The sequence below is a fragment of the Erpetoichthys calabaricus genome, chromosome 10 (genome assembly GCF_900747795.2).
Source record: "Erpetoichthys calabaricus chromosome 10, fErpCal1.3, whole genome shotgun sequence".
NCBI classification, from domain to species: Eukaryota; Metazoa; Chordata; class Cladistia; order Polypteriformes; family Polypteridae; genus Erpetoichthys; species Erpetoichthys calabaricus.
Genome location: NC_041403.2, coordinates 85,469,461 through 85,489,224, shown reverse-complemented (window position 1 = coordinate 85,489,224; position 19,764 = coordinate 85,469,461). Strand labels below are relative to the sequence as shown.

The following is a 19,764-nucleotide window of genomic DNA, read 5'->3' as shown; positions in this document are numbered from 1 at the left end:
AGAACTTGTACCAAACTCATTAATGTTATTTTAAAGTAAACATTCTAGGGTCGTTTACTTTTTTGTCATTTATAAACACAAAGAACTTTAGATGGGGCCCTCTCGGTGCATTAGCGTCTGTTTGTCCATCATATGACATTTCTAATTCAGCTGGCTGTCGTGTTTTGTTATACTTTATTTCCAAATATAAAGAAATTTTAAATAACTGTTGTGCTCTGAAAGTTATTATGACCGATTATAATCTTATTTACTTCAAGATGGATTATTCTGTGTGTACAATTCAAGAGACACCCAGCTCTGTCTTCAATGCTTAGACATCGGGTGAGGAATTTCAGGGTTAGGACTGTCCTGGAGAGGGTACAAATATATTTGTAGGAAGGCCCAAATTCATTGTGTTATTTTACCAAAAGGTTTTCCAAAGTAACCTCATATGTAATTAATTGTCAAATATAGAAAAACAAACTGACAATTAATTTGGGAATTACTACATTAGTCAGAAAATCAAACAAATTGGTCATTTGCATTATTTTCCATTTAATGAAGAAAAGCAGATAAGTATTTTATCATTATTTGCTAGTTGTCTGCAACTAAAATCTCCATAAAAATTGCATTTAAATTCAATCATTCAGAATAGAAATAAGTATGGCAAACTGCACTGAGATGTTACATTAAAGAAAATCCAGATGACGATGGCAGTGTATCGATTCATTCCTAAAATATGGGAGAGGACTGCAAAGTTTCCAATTTGCTTGCAACTTCTAGCCTACCACACTAATGTCAGATTTTTTTCCCCCTCAAATCTTGCATTTATTTTAATTTTAAATGTATTCATCATAGTGGTTTTAGTATGAACATTGTAGGCAGCGTCAGGCATTCAGTATTTTTTAGAGCTAAAACCCTAACAAAAAAATGAAGAAGCAGATGATTTGACCAAAAAAAAAAAAAAAAAATCAAAAAACTTTCAGTGGCAGGAACTGGCCTTCAATATTAAAAACTGGTTAGAATCAAAACACAAAATCATGGCCCACACCTCAATTATGCCACGAGATTTCAACTTGAGAGGAATATATTTTTGCAATTCAACACTCAAACACAGAAGCAAAGATTAAAGCAACAAAATTCAAACTACATTAAAAGACATAAGAAATTACATAGAAAAAGGGAATTCGCCTTGTTGACATACACCTACATGACATTGCAAAATAATCAATGAATAATATTATTAAAACATAAAAATCAGATGATCTAAAAGGTGTTGAATATTAAAGCATTTGTTTGTAACAAAAATGCTGCTATGTTTACACAATAAAATTTCCTTTTTTCAAATTGTAAGTTTCAGTGTGCAATATTTGTCAGCATCTCTGTTATCTATACGGGGGTATCATGACCCAGTTCAAATACCTGGTCAACAAACCTTTTGGAATAATGCAACCCAAACAAACAGTTAGATAAATATTAATGGATATAGTTGAACTGCTTACTTTAAGACAAATTGGTATAAGCAAAAACAAAATTGCTTAATAACAGCTCCTGAATCTCACACAATGTGCTTGTCCTAGCTTTGACAAACAAAGGTTTTTGTATCTCATTTCTTTTTATTCAGATCTATATAAAAAATCTTTGAAGTTTTCCAACATAAAGCAGCTTTGCTGAAAGTTTACTGAAGATTTTAAAATTCTAATGAGACAACCCACATTTTGCCTAATAAAAAGGTTATGGTTACATATGAAACATGTGGTTTATGTCTGATCCTGGACTATTCTGAAGCCTAATGAATGTGACCCAGAGTTGAGACTAAACTGAGCTGTGCAGAAACCTCTACAGTGGCAGAATACTTGTGAGCGCTCTCGGTCCAACCCTTAAAGATACATTTTTTTGTTTTCTTTTTCATTATCAAACAGGAACTACCAGGTTGGTAACCCAATGATTTGCTGTGTAGAATTCTAGAACTGGTTCCCTATCACCAGTCTCCAAAAAAACCTCAAAACAACACACACACATTTGGTAAACTTGATTTTATTAATTCACTTTCCTTGTCGCTTATCAAAATAAGCAAAGGTCATTGTTTGTAAAACAAAAACTTGCATAATAGTGTCATTTATGTTGCTGTACCTTTAGGACAGTAGATTAAAATGCAATTCAAAGACTGTACAAAAAAAAAAAGTAACCAAATAATTTAAAAGTGCTAATTTCAAAACATTTATGGTAACAAAAAAAAAAAAAAAAAAAAACACACACTGATGCACTATATAAAAATATCCTTCAAGGAAATATTAAATGTTTTTCTAAGTTTCAGCTTTAAATGGAGAAAGTGCTAATTGCAATATTTCACTTGAAGTTCCTGGTGAAAAATCACATGCTCTACATTCATTCCATCTTTATTCTTACCTGATCATTAATATCACTCTAAAGATACTATTTACTGAAATGGATGGCTATAAAAAGAATAAACTTCTCTCCCCAATTTCATATAAAAAAATCCACAAGAATTATACAGCTAAACAAAACTTAAAAATCAAAAGACAAAAAAAATTCAATGTAGCTCAGAAAATCTTGCTGAGAAAAGGATAAAACACTGTTCATCCTACATGGAGCACATTAAATGAAAGAATCAAAACAGAAAAAGTTACACAAATCTTCGGAAAAAAAAAAACAAAAAAAAAAAAACACAAAAATCAATCATTTTAAAGTATTCTCATCTCTAGACACACAATAAATAAAATAGTTATCGGAGTTTAAGGAGTGTCTTGGCCTAGGTGTGGACAGTTCACCACTGTACATTCTAACATTTGGATCTTGCAAACTACTTCGCTTTGGCTGGATTTCAGGAGAGCTGTTAAAGAGGGGGGGAAAAAAAAAACAAAACATGTTTTATATATATATATATATATAAAAAAACGTATACATGTTTTATGCACACACAAACGCAGAAACATTTTAAAAACAAACTGGTGAACAAGTTCACAGATAGCTGATGACTATGATTTTTATACATAATTTAAAGACAAAAATTTGCAAACCACTCTTTGGGTTTTACAACTCTGCTCTCCAAAAACAAAAAAAATTAATACTGCCACCTAGTGGAGAATAAAAAAATGCAATTCATAAGAAAAAAAATTACCTTTTGTTTGGAATAAGGCACAAAGTTTGGTAGAGATCAGGAGTGCTTGGCATTTTCAATGACGATTGGGATTTTGGTGTAGGTATGTTTGTGACAACAGACTTCATGGTTTGTGGAGAACTATGCAAATTTCTTACTTCTGGCTCTGTACCTAATTAAAAAAATCAAGTTAGCTGTTAGATTAAATATTTAGAAAAGTCACAAAAATGTAATTAATGAAAGACTCAAATCCATTAGAGGGAACACTTTTATGAAGTTATTTATATACACATTGTGTTTCAGAACAATTGAAAACTAAACACTCCATTTTCTGTCCAGCTCAGAAGGCAGGGAGTCAAGGACATGGCAGGTTTAGAACTTCCAAAAAAGGGGCAGGCAGTTCTTTAAATACAAAAGATAAAGTTTCTTAAAAATGTATTAAAAATATCAAAGTAAACAAAGAAATCCATTAAAAAAATGCTTGCCTTGATGCTAGGAGAATTAAGAATAAAATTAATGAGTTGGAATTATATGTACCTGCATTAACTTTGCTAGAACAGGAATAATAGAACACTAACTAAATGATTGAGATTAAATATTTAGAAAAGTCAAAAAAATGTAATGCATGAAAGACTCAAATCCATTAGAGGGAACACTTTTATGAAGTTATTTATATAGACATTAGTTTTCAATTGTTCTGAAACACAAACACTCCATTTTCTACCCAGCTCAGAAGGCAGGGAGTCAAGGACAGGGCAGGTTTAGAACTTCCAAAAAAGGGGGAGGCAGTTCTTTAAATACAAAAGATAAAGTTTCTTAAAAATGTATTAAAAATTTCAAAGTAAACCAAGAAATCCATTAAAAAATGCTTGCCTTGATGCTAGGAGAATTAAGAATAAAATTAATGAGTTGGAATTATATGTACCTGCATTAACTTTGATAGAACAGGAATAACAGAACACTAACTAAATGATACAGATGGGCAGGGGTATACATGTAATACACAGTTGAAGTCAGAAGTTTGCACATATTTTGGGTGAATTCTTTAAAACTGACTATATAACCCCTCCACAGATTTTATACTAACAAACTATCAGTTTGGCATAAAGTTTAACACATCTACTTTGTGCAGGGAAAAAGTAATTTTTTCCAACAATGTTCACAGACAGCGCATTTCACTTTTTAATTGACCACATCATAATTCACGTGGGTAACAAATTTACATACACTTTGTTTATATTTTGTAGAATTCCCTTTAAAGAGTTTAATTTGAGCTAGACACTTTGGGTAGTTTTCCTTAAGCTTCTTATAATAAGTTGCTAGAATTTTGGCCCATTCCTCTAGATAGAACTGGTGTAACTAAAACAGTTGCTCACATGCTTTTTCAGTACTGCCCACACATTTTTCAAACGGATTGAGGTCCATTTGAAGTTACAAAGGAAAAACAGCTGTTTAAGGTGTATAAGACTAACTACTCCATCACTAACTGTAGGGTATATGAGATCATGAGAGCAACGGGTAAATAGGATATTAGGAAGACTAAATGCAGAAGTGAATAACTTCCCAACAGTAACAGGGACTACTAAAGGAGGTACAATTACTGAACATTTACTTATTTACCAGATGCCTTAATCCAAGGCAGCTTGCAACATTTAATATATAATTGGTTACATTTCTTTTGTTTTTCCAATTGGAGCACAGGCAGAACGAGCGACATTAAACTGGTTTGAATCCTACCTGGCAGGGAGAAAATTCTTTGTTAGTTGTGGTAATTATAATTCAAAGACACATGATATCCTATATGGTGTTCCACAAGGCTCTATCCTGGGTCCGCTGCTCTTCTCAATCTACATGCCTCCATTAGGTCAGATTATCTCGGGACATAACGTGAGCTACCACAGCTATGCTGATGACACACAGCTGTATTTATCAATAGCACCTGATGACCCCCATTCTCTTGATTCACTAACACAATGTCTAATCTGTATCTCAGAATGGATGAATAGTAACTTTCTCAAATTAAATAAAGAGAAAACCGAAATCTTAGTGATTGGCAATAATGGATACAATGAGGCTATTAGAAATAAACTGGATGCATTGGGATTAAAAGTCAAAACGGAGGTAAAAAGCTTAGGGGTAACTGCTGACTGTAATCTGAGTTTTAAATCGCATATTAATCAGATCACTAGGACAGCATTTTTTCACTTAAGAAACATAGCAAAAGTTAGACCTCTTATATCATCGAAAGATGCAGAGAAATTAGTTCACGCGTTTGTTTTCAGTCAGCTAGATTACTGTAATGCACTCCTCTCAGGACTACCCAAAAGAGACATAAATCGTTTGCAATTACTGCAGAATGCAGCTGCTAGAATCCTTACCAGGAAAAGAAAATCCGAACACATTTCTCCAGTTTTGATGTCACTACACTGGTTACCTGTGTCATTCAGAATTGACTTTAAAATTCTGCGTATGGTTTATAAAGCCTTAAATAATCTCGCCCCATCTTATATATCGGAATGTCTGACACCTTATATTCCAAATCGTAACCTCAGATCCTCAACTGAGTGTCTCCTTAGAATTCCAAGAGCAAAACTTAAAAGTGGTGAGGCGTCCTTCTGCTGTTATGCACCTAAAATCTGGAATAGCTTGCCAGTAGGAATTCGCCAGGCCTATACAGTGGAGCACTTTAAAAAAAACTGCTGAAAACACATTATTTTAACATGGCCTTCTCATAACTTCACTGTAATTTAATCCTGATACTCTGTATATCCAATTCATTATAATAACTATTCATTCAAAATCTGTACTAACCCCTACTCTCTCTTCTGTTTCCTTTTCCAGTGTCCTTTTGGTGGTGGCTTCCACCATCTACCCAAAGCACCATGTTCCAAAAATGATGGATGGATTAAAAGCCAGAAGTCTGTATGACCATCACCATCAAGTGACTTCTTGAGAACCCTAACTACAAAGAGGACTATTTCATTTATGTTAGGTAGAATGCCCAGGGGGGACTGGGCGGTCTCGTGGCCTGGAACCCCTACAGATTTTATTTTTTTTCTCCAGCCTTCTGGAGTTTTGTTTTTTTTGTTTTTTCTGTCCACCCGGGCCATCGGACCTTACTCCTTTTCTATGTTAACTAATGTTGTCTTATTTTAATTTTGTATTTTGTCTTTTATTTTTCTTTTCTTCATTATGTAAAGCACTTTGAGCTACTTTTTGTATGAAAATGTGCTATATAAATAAATGTTGTTGTTCATGGTCACACAGTGTCAGTAGCAGGATATGAACCTACAGCCTCAAAGTTTGAATGTGACTGACAGAATAACACTGAAAAAAGAAAAAAAAGAAAAAAAAAAGCTAACTTGTACAAATACCATAAATTTACACCAGCTGTTAGGGACTCAAATTAAGTGTATGTTTTTATTATATAATAGTAATAATAGTAGAAGCTCACTACTCAAAAACGCTAAATGCAGGGAGAACGCAGGCTCAAACCAGCGACCTCTTGATTATGAAGCAGCAATTCTTACCTCTGCACCAGCCACCCCTTCGTATCGAAATATTTTTGGGCTTCAGTTTTTACACTTTGACAGCAACATGTAAATTGAACAATTTCTTTTATGTTCTTGAACAAAAGCGCACTTATTTTATTATACCTTTAGTGAAAGTGTTTGATACTTGGACTTCAGTCTTCACATATTATACACATCACGTCAACATTTTGTCATTATTACTATAACATGAAAAAAATGATAGTTATGTGTTCAATATTTCCTGTCGTCCTACATTTATACAGATTGTTGTAGACACAGAACACAAATGAAATGTATGTATTCCAAATAACAATATATTATTTACACTATACAGTTCGAGACACCTCATTCCCAGATACACAAAATTCTCACAGCTGAAGTTTGTGTAAGACTTCTGCTGCCTTGGTAGGGGATGAGTGAGCAGGCTGCCTGCTGCCAGTACCGATTGTCACATTAACAAAACCAAGGTGCTGATGAGGAGGTGCGTGGGAATTTAAGGTGGCCCGGCATAACAAATGTTTTTGTAGGCTTCAGGGATTCTAGTGTTAAGTGTGTCTATGTTGAATCTACCCATGAAGCCTAGATGGGTGGAGTGTGAGCAACAAATGCAGCAAGGATCAGAAGAGGAAGAGCTTGTGTACAACAGGTAGAGTTAGCCCTGCTGTTTACATATGGTTTGGTTTTCCCCCCAAAAATAACAGTTCCAGCAGTGTAACATCTAAAGACAAAACACGTTACTGAATATGAAGATAATATTCACACAAGCACAAGCTTCTTAACCACAGTAAGTGCATATTCAACATACAGAGCAATCAGTTTGTATTAACATTTAAAAATGTAGAGGTGACATTTGAATCTGTTATTATTGGAGGAGGACAGAGGTAGTAGTGCTGTAAGAATTATGTTTCTAGACTTCTCTAGCGCCTTCAACACAATCCAACCTCTGCTCCTTAGGGACAAGCTGACAGAGATGGGATTAGATTCATACCTAGTGGCATGGATCGTGGACTCTCTTAAAGACAGACCTCAGTATGTGCGTCTTGGGAACTGCACGTCTGACATTGTGGTCAGCAACACAGGAGCGCCACAGGGGACTGTACTTTCTCCGGTCCTGTTCAGCCTATATACATCGGACTTCCAATACAACTCGGAGTCCTGCCATGTGCAAAAGTTCGCTGATGACACTGCTATCGTGGGCTGCATCAGGAATGGGCTGGAGGAGGAGTATAGGGACCTAATCAATGACTTTGTTAAATGGTGCGACTCAAACCACCTACACCTGAACACCAGCAAAACCAAAGAGCTGGTGGTGGATTTTAGGAGGCCCAGACCCCTCATGGACCCAGTGATCATCAGAGATGACTGTGTGCAGATGGTGCAGACCTATAAATATCTGGGAGTGCAGCTGGATGATAAATTAGACTGGACTGCCAATACTGATGCGCTGTGCAAGAAAGGATAGAGCCGGTTATACTACCTTAGAAGGCTGGCGTCCTTCAACATCTGCAATAAGATGATGCAGATGTTCTATCAGACAGTTGTGGCGAGCGCCCTCTTCTACGCAGTGGTGTGCTGGGGAGGCAGCATTAAGAGGAAAGACGCCTCACGTCTGGACAAACTGGTGAGGAAGGCAAGCTCTATTGTTGGCATGGAGCTGGACAGTTTAACATCTGTGGCAGAGCAAAGGGCGCTCAGCAGGCTCCTATCAATTATGGAGAATCCACTGCATCCACTTAATAGTATCATCTCCAGACAGAAGAGCAGCTTCAGCGACAGACTGCTGTCACTGTCCTGCTCCACTGACAGATTGAGGAGATCGTTTCTCCCCCAAACTATGCGACTCTTTAATTCCACCCAGAGGGGTAAACGTTAACATTCAACATTATACATAGTTATTGTCTGTTTTTCTGTTTTTCACCTGCATTGTTATCATTCTTTAATTTAATATTATTTATTGTATCAGTATGCTGCTGCTGAAGAATGTGAATTTCCCACTGGGATTAATAAAGTATATATCTATCTATCTATCTATCTACAACTGCATTACTTTGTGAGCAGAAGTCAGTTATAGAATAATAAAATGACAATTAATGAAATAAAAATTTGTGTGATTTTATAATGACAAACTTTGATATGGGATTGTTATTTAACTGTTCACTGGGATTGATAATCCACACCCTCTTTAGAATTTCAGTAGCCACCTTACGGACTCTTACCTGGCACAAGCTGTGTAAAATACCTATGTACGGTATACCATAGAGACAGCAGTACTCAAGATACAAAAAACAAGATGCCGACCGTAAATAAAGTACTTATTGTGCTGGTGAAGGTTTTAAAATAAATACCTGCATGCATTATACAGACTGCTACAGACAAGAAATGGAATGTATATGCAAATACATAATATGGAAACACTACAAATTACGTAAATCATAAAACACTATATGTAGAATATACAGTATATATGCAAATACTTAGTGATCACTATTTAGCATGGCAGTTAGTAAAAAGCTGAGTCTCTGATGACATTGTCCGATACAGTCCACGATCCCCTAGTGACATCACGTGTGCTGATCTTCAATCCAAGGTTTTTTGAGAACATAATTTGATATTGCAACTATTTTTGACCAAAATGATATTCAATAAATCTAAGTTCATATCGCCCAGCCCTAGGTACCCCGTGGTACTTTGGAAACTTGAGCTCTTTAATGCCAAATATTTAATACTAGATGCTTGCCTTTAATAAATTTGGTTTGATCCTAAAATATATAGGAAAACTTTAGGTGAAGCTTTATATAGGATCTTAATGGTCATTAGACTTAAGCAGATAATTCATGTATCTTTGGAAAGAAAGCGTTTTAGATTAAACGTTATGCCCTCTAGCTTTTATTATACTGAAAGGACCTTTGCTAATTTAATGATAAACTTTATAAAATTCTGTTGATAGTTTAATCATATCTTGAATTTCAGACTGCCTCAACCATTTGTTTCTCTTCTCTACTCAGTGTGTTGAGAAGAGGCATTTCTGTTTTATCAAGTCATTGACTTAAGCCTCACTTTTTTCCACCCCAAGATCTATACAGTAGTATTCCTTAAAATGTAAATTTTTCTGCTCCTTAATTTTACCTCTAACAGTACTAAAATGCAATTAAAGAGATGAACTTTGTCATTTTTGATCTTTTCTAAAAGGTTTGTGATGATTAGTGTGAAAAAACCCAAAAGTTTAAATTCTAATGGTAAAAATCTAACTTAGATACAATTTACATGCATACTCGACTGTTCCTACCAAAATAAGTTCATAGCCCTTGTCACGGATGAGCGGGGACACTGCCCGGCTGGGACGCCTGGACAGTCCCCGAGTTGGACGATACTTCTCCTCGGCCACGAGAGGGCAGCCGCCCGGGCCTAATTGGGGGCCACAGGAATGGAGCCAGGACACTCACCACTGTGAGAAGACGTGGCCACCGCCAGGGGGCGCCCGGACAGTTAGGGAGTCCTGGATGGCAGCACTTCCACCACACCAGGAAGTGCTGCCGGAAGTAATCCCAAGGGCACCTGGTGTGCTTCCAGGTGCTCTCCTGACACTTCCGCCACACCAGGAAGGGATGTCAGGGGGAGCACCTGGGGCTCATCCAGGTCATAATAAAAGGGGCCGCCTCCCTCCATTAGGAGGGCCAGAGTTGGGAGGAAGAAGACGAAGCTTGTGAGGAGGGCGAGAGGAGGTCGAAGGTGAAAGAGAAGAAGAAGAGAAAGAAGAAGAAGAGAGAAAAAGAGAGAAGGTTGAAGGTGAGAAGAGAAGAAGAGAGAAAGAGAAGAAGAAAGAGTTGGTGAAGGAAGGCATTGTGGTGCAAAGAGGAAATAAAGAAGTGTGTTTTGGACATTCTGGTGTGTGTCTGTCTGTGTCTGGGGGTATGCTTTCCACACCCTATTATTCTAATAACACTCTAGCAGATAAGCAAGTATTACTTAACAGATTATGTCAAACCAAAAGCTTAACTGATAAATCCTACACAGCACAACAGACAACACTGCTGCATCAAACCCTTTCAATATACTGGATGGACAGCTGTCTTTTGTGGAGGGAGTTTAACTTATCGATATTGAGTGGTCTGTAGACATCTTCAAGTTATTTATAGCCCTATGAAATGCTATCAGAATGCGAGGATATTCTAAATTTGCACTTGTCTGAGTGCACATTGACAGAGATATACTGCACTAGCTCTACACAGGTCAGCTTTTCACACTATACATTTTGCTACTAGGATAAATAACAGTGCACCACTACTTGAAGCTGGAAAGGGACTAATGGATGAATGAAAGAACCTGTCAACTTATTTGTTTGGGTCTTGAAAGCATTGATGGAACCAAATTTAGTGCCGTCTCTTTACATTACTCTGGGCTCAGTCCAATTTTCAGCCGGCATGTCTTCTTCCTAACATTTGCGTAATTTGTTTTTTTGGGGTTGGGGTAGGTTTGGAAATCAGATTGTCTCAAGTGTAAACCTGATCATTTTCATTTTTTTCATTTTCATATTTAAACCACTGAATATTTCAGGCCTTTTGAGGTATACCATTTAAACTCAATTGTGTGGTACCATTACTGGTCTGTTACTGTTGAAATAGCTTTAATTTACATAATGCTGTGATAAACACATGTTGGTACTAAAGCACTGATGAATAACTGTCAATTGAAAACTGCTATTCAAAACGTTTACTGTTTTAATACAGCTGGATTTAAAATATATATATATATATTACTGACTCTCCTCTAGCTCTTCTGTGGCACTTACCAAGAAATTTCAGGATAGGTTCCCCAGAGAAGTGTCAGTCTCATATTAAGTCAGTCATATTAACAAAAGGAAAATTCATTCACCAACCAAATGAGAAATAAAATAATTTGCTGCGTGCAAAGCAAGACATACTGATACAAGATTGAGTACTGACCAATGAGTGTATGTATGACTGCAACCATAATCAAATTTTCCCTTTTAGTCTGTCAGCGATATGCTCTTCTGTAAATAGTTTTATCTGCTTTCAAACTTAAAAGCAAAAGGCATTTACAATATTAATGTCCCTAGACCAGCACAGGTTCTGCTTAATTTTGAAGTTTTTTTTTTTTTTTTTTTTTTTATAAAATATTAGCAAGTGTTGGTTGTCAAATTGGTGTGCGCTACAATGGGAATGGTAAAATATTTTAAGCTACAAATGTACCCATTTACTCATCTACTGGTACACATCTTATCCTACCAAGTTTTAATTCATGTCACTTGACTGTTCCAATTGAATGGAACTGATTTGGTGATGTTTGTAGAATATTATACAGCAATAAAGAAATCAAACATTTTCAATATCTAATGTTCTGGTTCTCTATTGGAAACAATATTATTTTGTCCAAGTTAAAGTCTACCCAATTTTGGTTCTTGGTATTTAAATTCCTGGTTATTTAGGCTACTTAATAATAATAATAATAATAATTCATTACATTTATATAGCGCTTTTCTCAGTACTCAAAGCGCTAGCCACACAGGGAGGAACCGGGAAGCGAACCCACAATTTTCCACAGTCTTAAGGATGAATGCTTGTGATATATCATAAAACTGACTGTTATAATAGAATTAAAATGTAAAATGCAGCTTCCAATGTCAAATGAAGGCAGAAGTGAAAGGACATAATTCTGCAGGATGCTTATACTCCTGAGTGAGGATCTTAAAGATATTTTTTTCCCCACCTCCGCCACTCGATTCCTGTCAAGAAAGACGAGGACTGATTGCTCCCATGAAGTGCTGGAAACATTCCTCATAAATTAGCATCACACCACTTCATTGCAAATTACATCAACAACAAGCTGTAAAATGCCATCGGGTATGCTATGGAATCAAAAACTGCAATACTTTTGTCTAAAGCAGCAGCTAGAACATTTGTAATTTGGAGAGAAAGGAAAAGAAAAATAAATAAAACAAAAACACAAGAAAAGTGGTACTCACTAGCAGAAAATGCACATGGATGTTTTGAAGTCTGTGGTCTTTTACGATCAATGAAAGGAGTCATATTCAAAAACTGATGCTTCAACCAGCTAGCTCTGTCTTCCTCAAATGCTCTTCTCTACAAATGAAAAGATGCAAAAAAACAAAACACCATTAGCATTTGCAGAAGGAAAATAAATTATCTAAATTTTAAATCATTAAAAGTTTTCACTTTTTATTTACCTCATGACCTAATCGGATAGCAGCCTCTGTAAAATTCTTACGCTCTCTTTCAAAATTCTTTCTTTGTTCATCAAACAGTTTCCATTCTTCTTTTAATCTTTCCTTTTCTTCTAATAAATAACAATCTTGTAGAAGTGATGATGTTTCTTCATCACATGGGGAATTAACTTGTTGCTGTAATAAAAAAGAAAAATAACCTTGGCATAAGAAATGCAACTGCAATGAAAAAGTAACAAAAATCAAATGAATACAATAACAGCAAATATTTTATAATTATACACAGTATTAAATTTCATAAGCATAAAATTTCAAGTCTTGAATGGTATTTTGCCTTTAAATCTACAGAACTCCCTGGGGTTGTGGATAAGCCTCTGGCCAGAGACTGAGCAGTGTGGTTATTGACCACTCCAGGACAAAGATGTAGTAAGGATAGGCTGTTAGTTCCAGAAAATAAATTTAATGAGTAAGGTGTTAACCTGACAAGGAAAAAAAAAAAAAAAAAAAAACTGACAAGGCGGCCTTCTGCCTGTGTCACATGCCACAGTCCAAATAAGACTGAAAAGATCAGAATGTTTAAGGTATGGAAGATCCTGGTTTAGGGTAGAGGGGGTATCCATATTACTAACCGAGAATGGTAAACCGAATGGCATGGACACAGGTACACGGCGATGGGACCATGAGACGTACTGTGCAGGCACGTACAGCACGCACCTCATAAACCGCATGCGAAGTTGTATCCACCGCGCACGAAGGAGTCACGGTCCAAAAACGAAAGAGTTCAACTGACGTGAATGAGAAATGAAGCAACAACGCGCCCATGGCTAACGACTACCGACAGCCACACAAAAAGAGGACTCTGCGCTGCAGCCCAGATTCAAACGGAACAGGCTACGGAGGCCCCACGGGTCCATAAAGTACGGAAGGCGTAGGCGTCAGCGCCATATTGTGAGTGGCACTACTGCGGAGTGGAGGCATAGGCGTCAGTGCCATATTGTGAGTGGCACTACTGCGGAGTGATGTTAGGAATAATGTGCTGCTTGGGTCGACTAATGTATTTCAGGATACCCAACGCCGGGGGTAGGCGAGCGAAGCGAGCAGGGGCGGAGCCCCCTTGTAGGTTTACTAGTTATTGGAGTGCCATTTCAAATAGACTAGGTTACTTTAGCACTGGGTAAACTAGGGAATAAAGTATGTCTGTGAGGTAAGGTTCAGGGATTTTTAGGATAGGCCATTCTTAAAATTTCCTATACACAGGGGTGCACATAAACTGGTATGCTGGTACACATGCGTGACAAAAATTGTAAATGCGTAACGTCATCTGTGTCCCTACTGCGCCGGTGCATACCCGATGGTCAGAGAGGACATCGACACCTCATGTTGCTAATATATGTTGTTTTCTTTTTGGTTTTGATTGTTGTTTTTTTTTTTTTTTAGACATATTGGCAACACAAGATAGACATTAAGCAACTACTTTGGCGTTTCACCACTTGCAAAGAAACAAGCTGAGCCAGATCAGGGAAAAAAAAAAAAAAAAAAAAAAAAGTTACTTCTGAAAAGTGGCTCCAAGATGTGCCGTGGATTGAAGCTAATGATGAGCGCACTGAAATGTGGTATAAGTTGTGCCGCTCGCATCCACATATCGCAGACAAAACAAGTGCCTTTTACACAGGCTCAAAGAATTTCAGTCATCCGTTATCTGACAAACATGAAAAAGAGCAAGGAGCACATGAATATAGTACAAGCTATTTCTAATAAGCTAGTCAGGAAGAAATTTCCACTCACCCTCTAGCTAGATGGCAAACAAAGGTAAATGAAGAACGGCAAGCTCTGTGTAATATTTTTCTCCTTGCCTTTCATAAAGCTAAACACGCTCGTTCCCTATCTTCCTATGCTTAAGATATTCCTTTACTGGAGCAGCTAGGAGTAAATGTCGGAACTGCGTATCATTCACGTGAGGCGGCCACACGGATAATGCAGACCATCGCACGCACTATCAGCGCAGAGTTGAAAGCAATGTTGATGTCTTCCAATCCATCAAAAGTCAGTCCCCAAAATTCAGCAGACTCCATTAAAACCGAGCATGTGATCGTTTTCATTGTGTCTGTGTCCAACATCGGGCAGTTTACCACGGAGTTCCTTGGCCTAATCGAACTGGGTGCTGACCGATCTGCGCAGGCTGTAACAGACGGACTTGTTAAACTTTTCCAGGAAGCAGGCTTGGACAACTGGAAGAGGAAAATTGGTCGCCGTGTGCACAGACGGGGCTGCTGTTAACGTCGGTATATATGACGGCATTGTTCTGAAACTACGGCAACTGGCTGCAGTAGGAAACTCCCTTATGAACATTCTGTGCACCGCACACACACTAGAAAACTGCAGAAAATCAGCTGATCACAACGTTCCGTACTATGAGACCTTTGATCACTCCGTGGTCAAGCTGCTGCAGTTTTACTTACAAAAAAGGTGGAGCAAAAAATATGGCTATGCTTAAGAAGTTGTGTGAAGAGAACGGGATCTCCTTTGTGAAATTGGGTAAATTTCATAATATCAGATGGTTTGCAAGGAAGCATGACACACTGCTAAAAATATTAAGATTATTGCCAGCCATTAAAATGCAACTGGCCACAAGTGATAACAGTGACTTGCAGCATATCTGCACAGTCCAATTTCAGTGTTTTCAAGGCAACGTGCTTGACATTGGCAAGATTTTGAAGACCACATCCATTGTGTTTCAGAAGAAAAAGCCGAGTATTGGAGAATGTAAGGATGAACTCATGGTGTCCATAGGACAGTTTACATTTTTGCTTGATGCTGAAGGCCACTACAAAGCATATACTGTTTCTAATGCTAATGCTGACAGGGACAAGATAAACTTACTCAGGGGGTTAATTGAGGAGTTTAGAATCAGATACGACTCACTGAAGTCATGTGATCATTTCTTAGTATTTGATTCTTCAACTTGGCCTCAGGAAATACAAGATTTACATCGTTTTGGCAACACAACAGTTTGAACCATTCTTCAGAATTATGAAGCCACACTGAGTCTTGACAAAGACACAACTGTCACAGAATGGATGCGCTTAAAGCAAACAGGGAAATGCTTGGCAGCATCCTCCGTGTATGACTTGGTCCAGAGAATAAATACAAACAATCCAGATCTTTACTCCAACATTGTCAAATTTGTTAAACGGTCTCTTACACTGCCTTTGAGCAGTGGAGCCTGTGAGAGGGGATTCTCAAATCTTAACGTAATAAAAAACAAGCACAGATCTCATCTGTCACATGCTCACCTCATGGCCATAATGCACATCCACCAGTCAAAGAAGACCACAGAGACATTTGACCCAAAACCAGTGGTTGACCTGTGGATGGGGACAGCTAAGCAGAGGCTTAACCAAGGAGAAGGAGATGCATCTGCAGCATCATCATCTACCATGTAGGAAGCTGAAGTAGAGGACTATGAGGTAGACAGCGAGGAAGGTTGCACTTATTAAAACCTTACTCTGTATAGTGATCAGGTATTTCTGATTCTTACCTCTTTTTAAGCTGCTGCTATATTTTTATTATTATTGTTGTTGTATCTGTATTTTTTACCCTAATTCATTACCTTACTGTTAAATCTGTTATAGAAATTGTTTTATTTCAATGTTTTCAATTTCTTTGGCAAAACTGTTTATAGTCATGCCAATAAAGCTCTTTGAATTGAATCGCTTACCAAACTCCATCTGATGATACTCACTTGAGTAACTCACTAAAAAAGTTATATGCACCCCTACCTATACGGGGACAAACACTAACAAAAAGGAAACATAAGCTTGTAGTCTATAGGCAAAACAACACAACCCAACATCAAAACATTACAAAATTACACATAGTTGGGCCAAGAGATGGCCATAGTACAAGATAAACAGATAACCCTGCATTCCTATATAGTGGTATTATAAAAAAAGATGGTTGTGGATGCATATGGGGGGATTTATGAGTCTTCTTTAAACAATAGAGGAGTCCCATCTTAGTGTAGGTATGTGGAATCAAATACAAAGGATTGAGGCCCAACAGTAGTAGTGTTGTGTCTCAACTATAGAGACTATTAAGATGGTACTCAGTAATTTGGAGCTAGCAGAGACAAAATTTCCTACCAGTATACAAAAAGATGAAATCAAATAAACTGCAGGGGCCAGATTTAGTTTACTTCAGTGAAGTTAGCGATTACATTTATAAACCGATAGGTTTCCAAAAATCATTGCACACTCCTAAAGACTGGATGCTAACCAACACTGTTCCATTACACACTAAAAAAAAAGGTGATCGCACCTTTCCTAGTAACAAAAGGCCACTAAGCTTACAGAGTATACATTAACAGAAGATTATTAGCAGTATTAGTACTACTACTTATTAATTGGCTAATGCTTTTATATAAGGTGACTTACAACATTTGAAATTTCCTTTGAAGCACAGGCAGGTGAATTAACCTGCACATGGTCATACAGTGTCAGTAGTGGGATTTGAACCCACAATCTCAGGGCTTGAAGTTCAAAGTCTTAACTACTATGCCACATTTGCCTTACTAAAGAAAAAATGAACAAGATCTTTGAGCAATACCTGTCAAGTGCATGTGTAAGATTCAGTCAACACAAGTTTAGACAGGATATTGCATTTCACATGTTATAATTCTAAGAAAACACAATAAAAGTCATTGATCCGTAGGGTGCAACAAGCTGGTTAACTTTGCAGATAACACTAAACTATGTGAAATTGCAATTTGTTGATAGCAGAATCATTACAGAAAACAAGCCTAATCCGAGAAGAAGTCAAAGAATGATTACACTTGAATTGGCCTACATTTCCACTAATCAAAGAAACTACAGATGTAAGGAAGAGAAGGGAGGAGTTGGGATAGAAACAAAAACACACAAGACTGGTTAAATGTAAAAAAAAACATAATGAAAACTTAAAATGTGCACAATATGTCCAACACACCTGCCAAAGTTGCTGCTGAGTTTTAATAAAATCTTTGCACTGCTGAATTTCCAGTTTCAATTTATCTACTTCTTCCTCATGAATCTCACGGGAAACTACATTACATTCATTCTGGACATCCATCTGCATCAAGGCAGCTACAGAAATAAAAACCTGTTTTATTAAGAATACATACACAATATAATCCTGAAAGGAAATGAAAATTTATTTGGATGAGCTGCATTTGTAACTCAGTATATAAGGCAGCTATACTTGAAGTTATCACACAGTGACAATACACAAAGTTTTAACAAAAATGAGGAAGAGAGTTAATTTGAAATATTTAATACTGCAATGCACTTAGCAACGTACATTCTGCCAAAGAATAAATGTTATAAATTACTTTATTGACAATATCTTTATCTCAAAGAAGGAGGCCATCATGCAAGAAATATTTAAATATGGCTTTGTTTCCTCTTTAGAAAACAAGCAAACAAAACATAACACAGATCGCATGCTAGGAGAAAGCAAATGTCTATGAAGTGTTCAATATAAATAGTTAGAAATAGGAAGTTAGAAAAAAAATTATTGAGCAGCATTCTGGAGAGTGCAGGAGGGGAATGCTTGCCTTGTTTGGATTCTGCAAATGCTGAACGCAGATCAACCTGAATGTGTCTTTGAATCCTGAAAATTTAAAGCAAGTCTTTCTAGAATCATAAACATTTTAAATTCAAAAACAAATAATTCTTTAAGTCTTTACAGGTGAACTATTTTACATATACTAACAAACCAGAATTCAACTAGAAAGAAATATGGGCACAAAACTGAACTTAATGTTTTAATAAACAAAAAAAAACAACAAAAAAAAAAACAAAAAACTAGAGAGCACCTATTAATACCAAACATTATAAAAGCTCCTTTCAAGTTTATGATATGTATATAACAGCTTGTAAACAGAATATATATCAAGCTGAACAACATGTGGAACATTATAATAGTAACACAAAGACATCCTTTGTTGTGTTTAGGGTGGGGGCACTGAAAAATAGATTGGAAATAGCAATGCACACACAAAAAAATGTAAAAAAAAAAAAATCAGTAAATCAGACTACCTTGGCATGAGCGATTTCTTACAGTGGTCACTTAAGATGCAGAGCCTACTGCATCTAAAAACACGGAGACCTTCACAGGTAAATCCAACATAAGCAACCAAAAATCTCAAGAGGGGAGCATTAGTTACATTATGAATACAGCATCATTTAAAATTGAGACTAGGCCTTTACTAAAATATCTGAAAAGAACTGCCAAACACTATAATTTACAAACCATAATAAAATTTGAAATTATTTCTACCTCTATTTTAAAATGGAAAAATTTGTCATTTTGCCCATCATTTTACACTTAATACCTCATAATGAAAACTTATTCAGAAAAGTCTACAAATTCATTAATTATCAAATCCTGAAATCTCTTCTTCATACAAGTGTTCAGAACTTTAATTTAGTACTTTGCAGAATCCCCTTTGGTAGCAATTTCAGTTTTGAGTGTTCTTGGATAAATCTTTACAAGCTTTTCACACCTGGGGCCTCATGTATAAACGATGAGTATGCACAAAAATGTTGCGTATATCCATTTTCATATACACATCGAAATGTGTAAAAACTAAACTTGACATTATGCCACACACATTTTCACAACAGCCTCAGACTATGTGTATGCATGTTTCTGCTCCGTTTTGCAAGTGGATGGCACCAGGTTAAAGCAGTGCTACTGTTTCCGAGTGGTTTCCCTTTTTTTTCCCCCCACCAGATTTGCATCCATGATGCTGGCTTTATCAAATACACTGAAATTAACTGTATATTGTTTATAAATTTAAAGCACTTAACTGTAATCAATCTGTAACAAAATAATGGTGCACGGAATAGCCAAACTATTCCAACTACCAGGGCTGCTTTAGTGTTGGAAGA

At 36.7% G+C, this 19,764-nt stretch overlaps 1 protein-coding gene across 3 annotated transcripts in view; it reads right to left on the bottom strand.

Annotated features, from left to right (window-relative positions):
- Nucleotides 1-2,000: 2,000 nt before the first annotated feature.
- ssx2ipa (synovial sarcoma, X breakpoint 2 interacting protein a) overlaps nt 2,001-19,764 on the bottom strand; it is a 59,840-nt gene continuing 42,076 nt past the window's right edge. For all 3 annotated transcript variants that reach the window (XM_028811536.2, XM_028811537.2, XM_028811538.2), the window contains 5 exons: nt 17,819-17,955; nt 12,839-13,012; nt 12,617-12,734; nt 3,122-3,272; nt 2,001-2,833 (listed from right to left, as the gene is read on the bottom strand). In XM_028811536.2, coding sequence (XP_028667369.1) covers nt 2,680-2,833; nt 3,122-3,272; nt 12,617-12,734; nt 12,839-13,012; nt 17,819-17,955 — 734 coding nt within the window. In that variant the 3' untranslated portion in view covers nt 2,001-2,679. The remainder of the gene's footprint in view (nt 2,834-3,121; nt 3,273-12,616; nt 12,735-12,838; nt 13,013-17,818; nt 17,956-19,764) is intronic.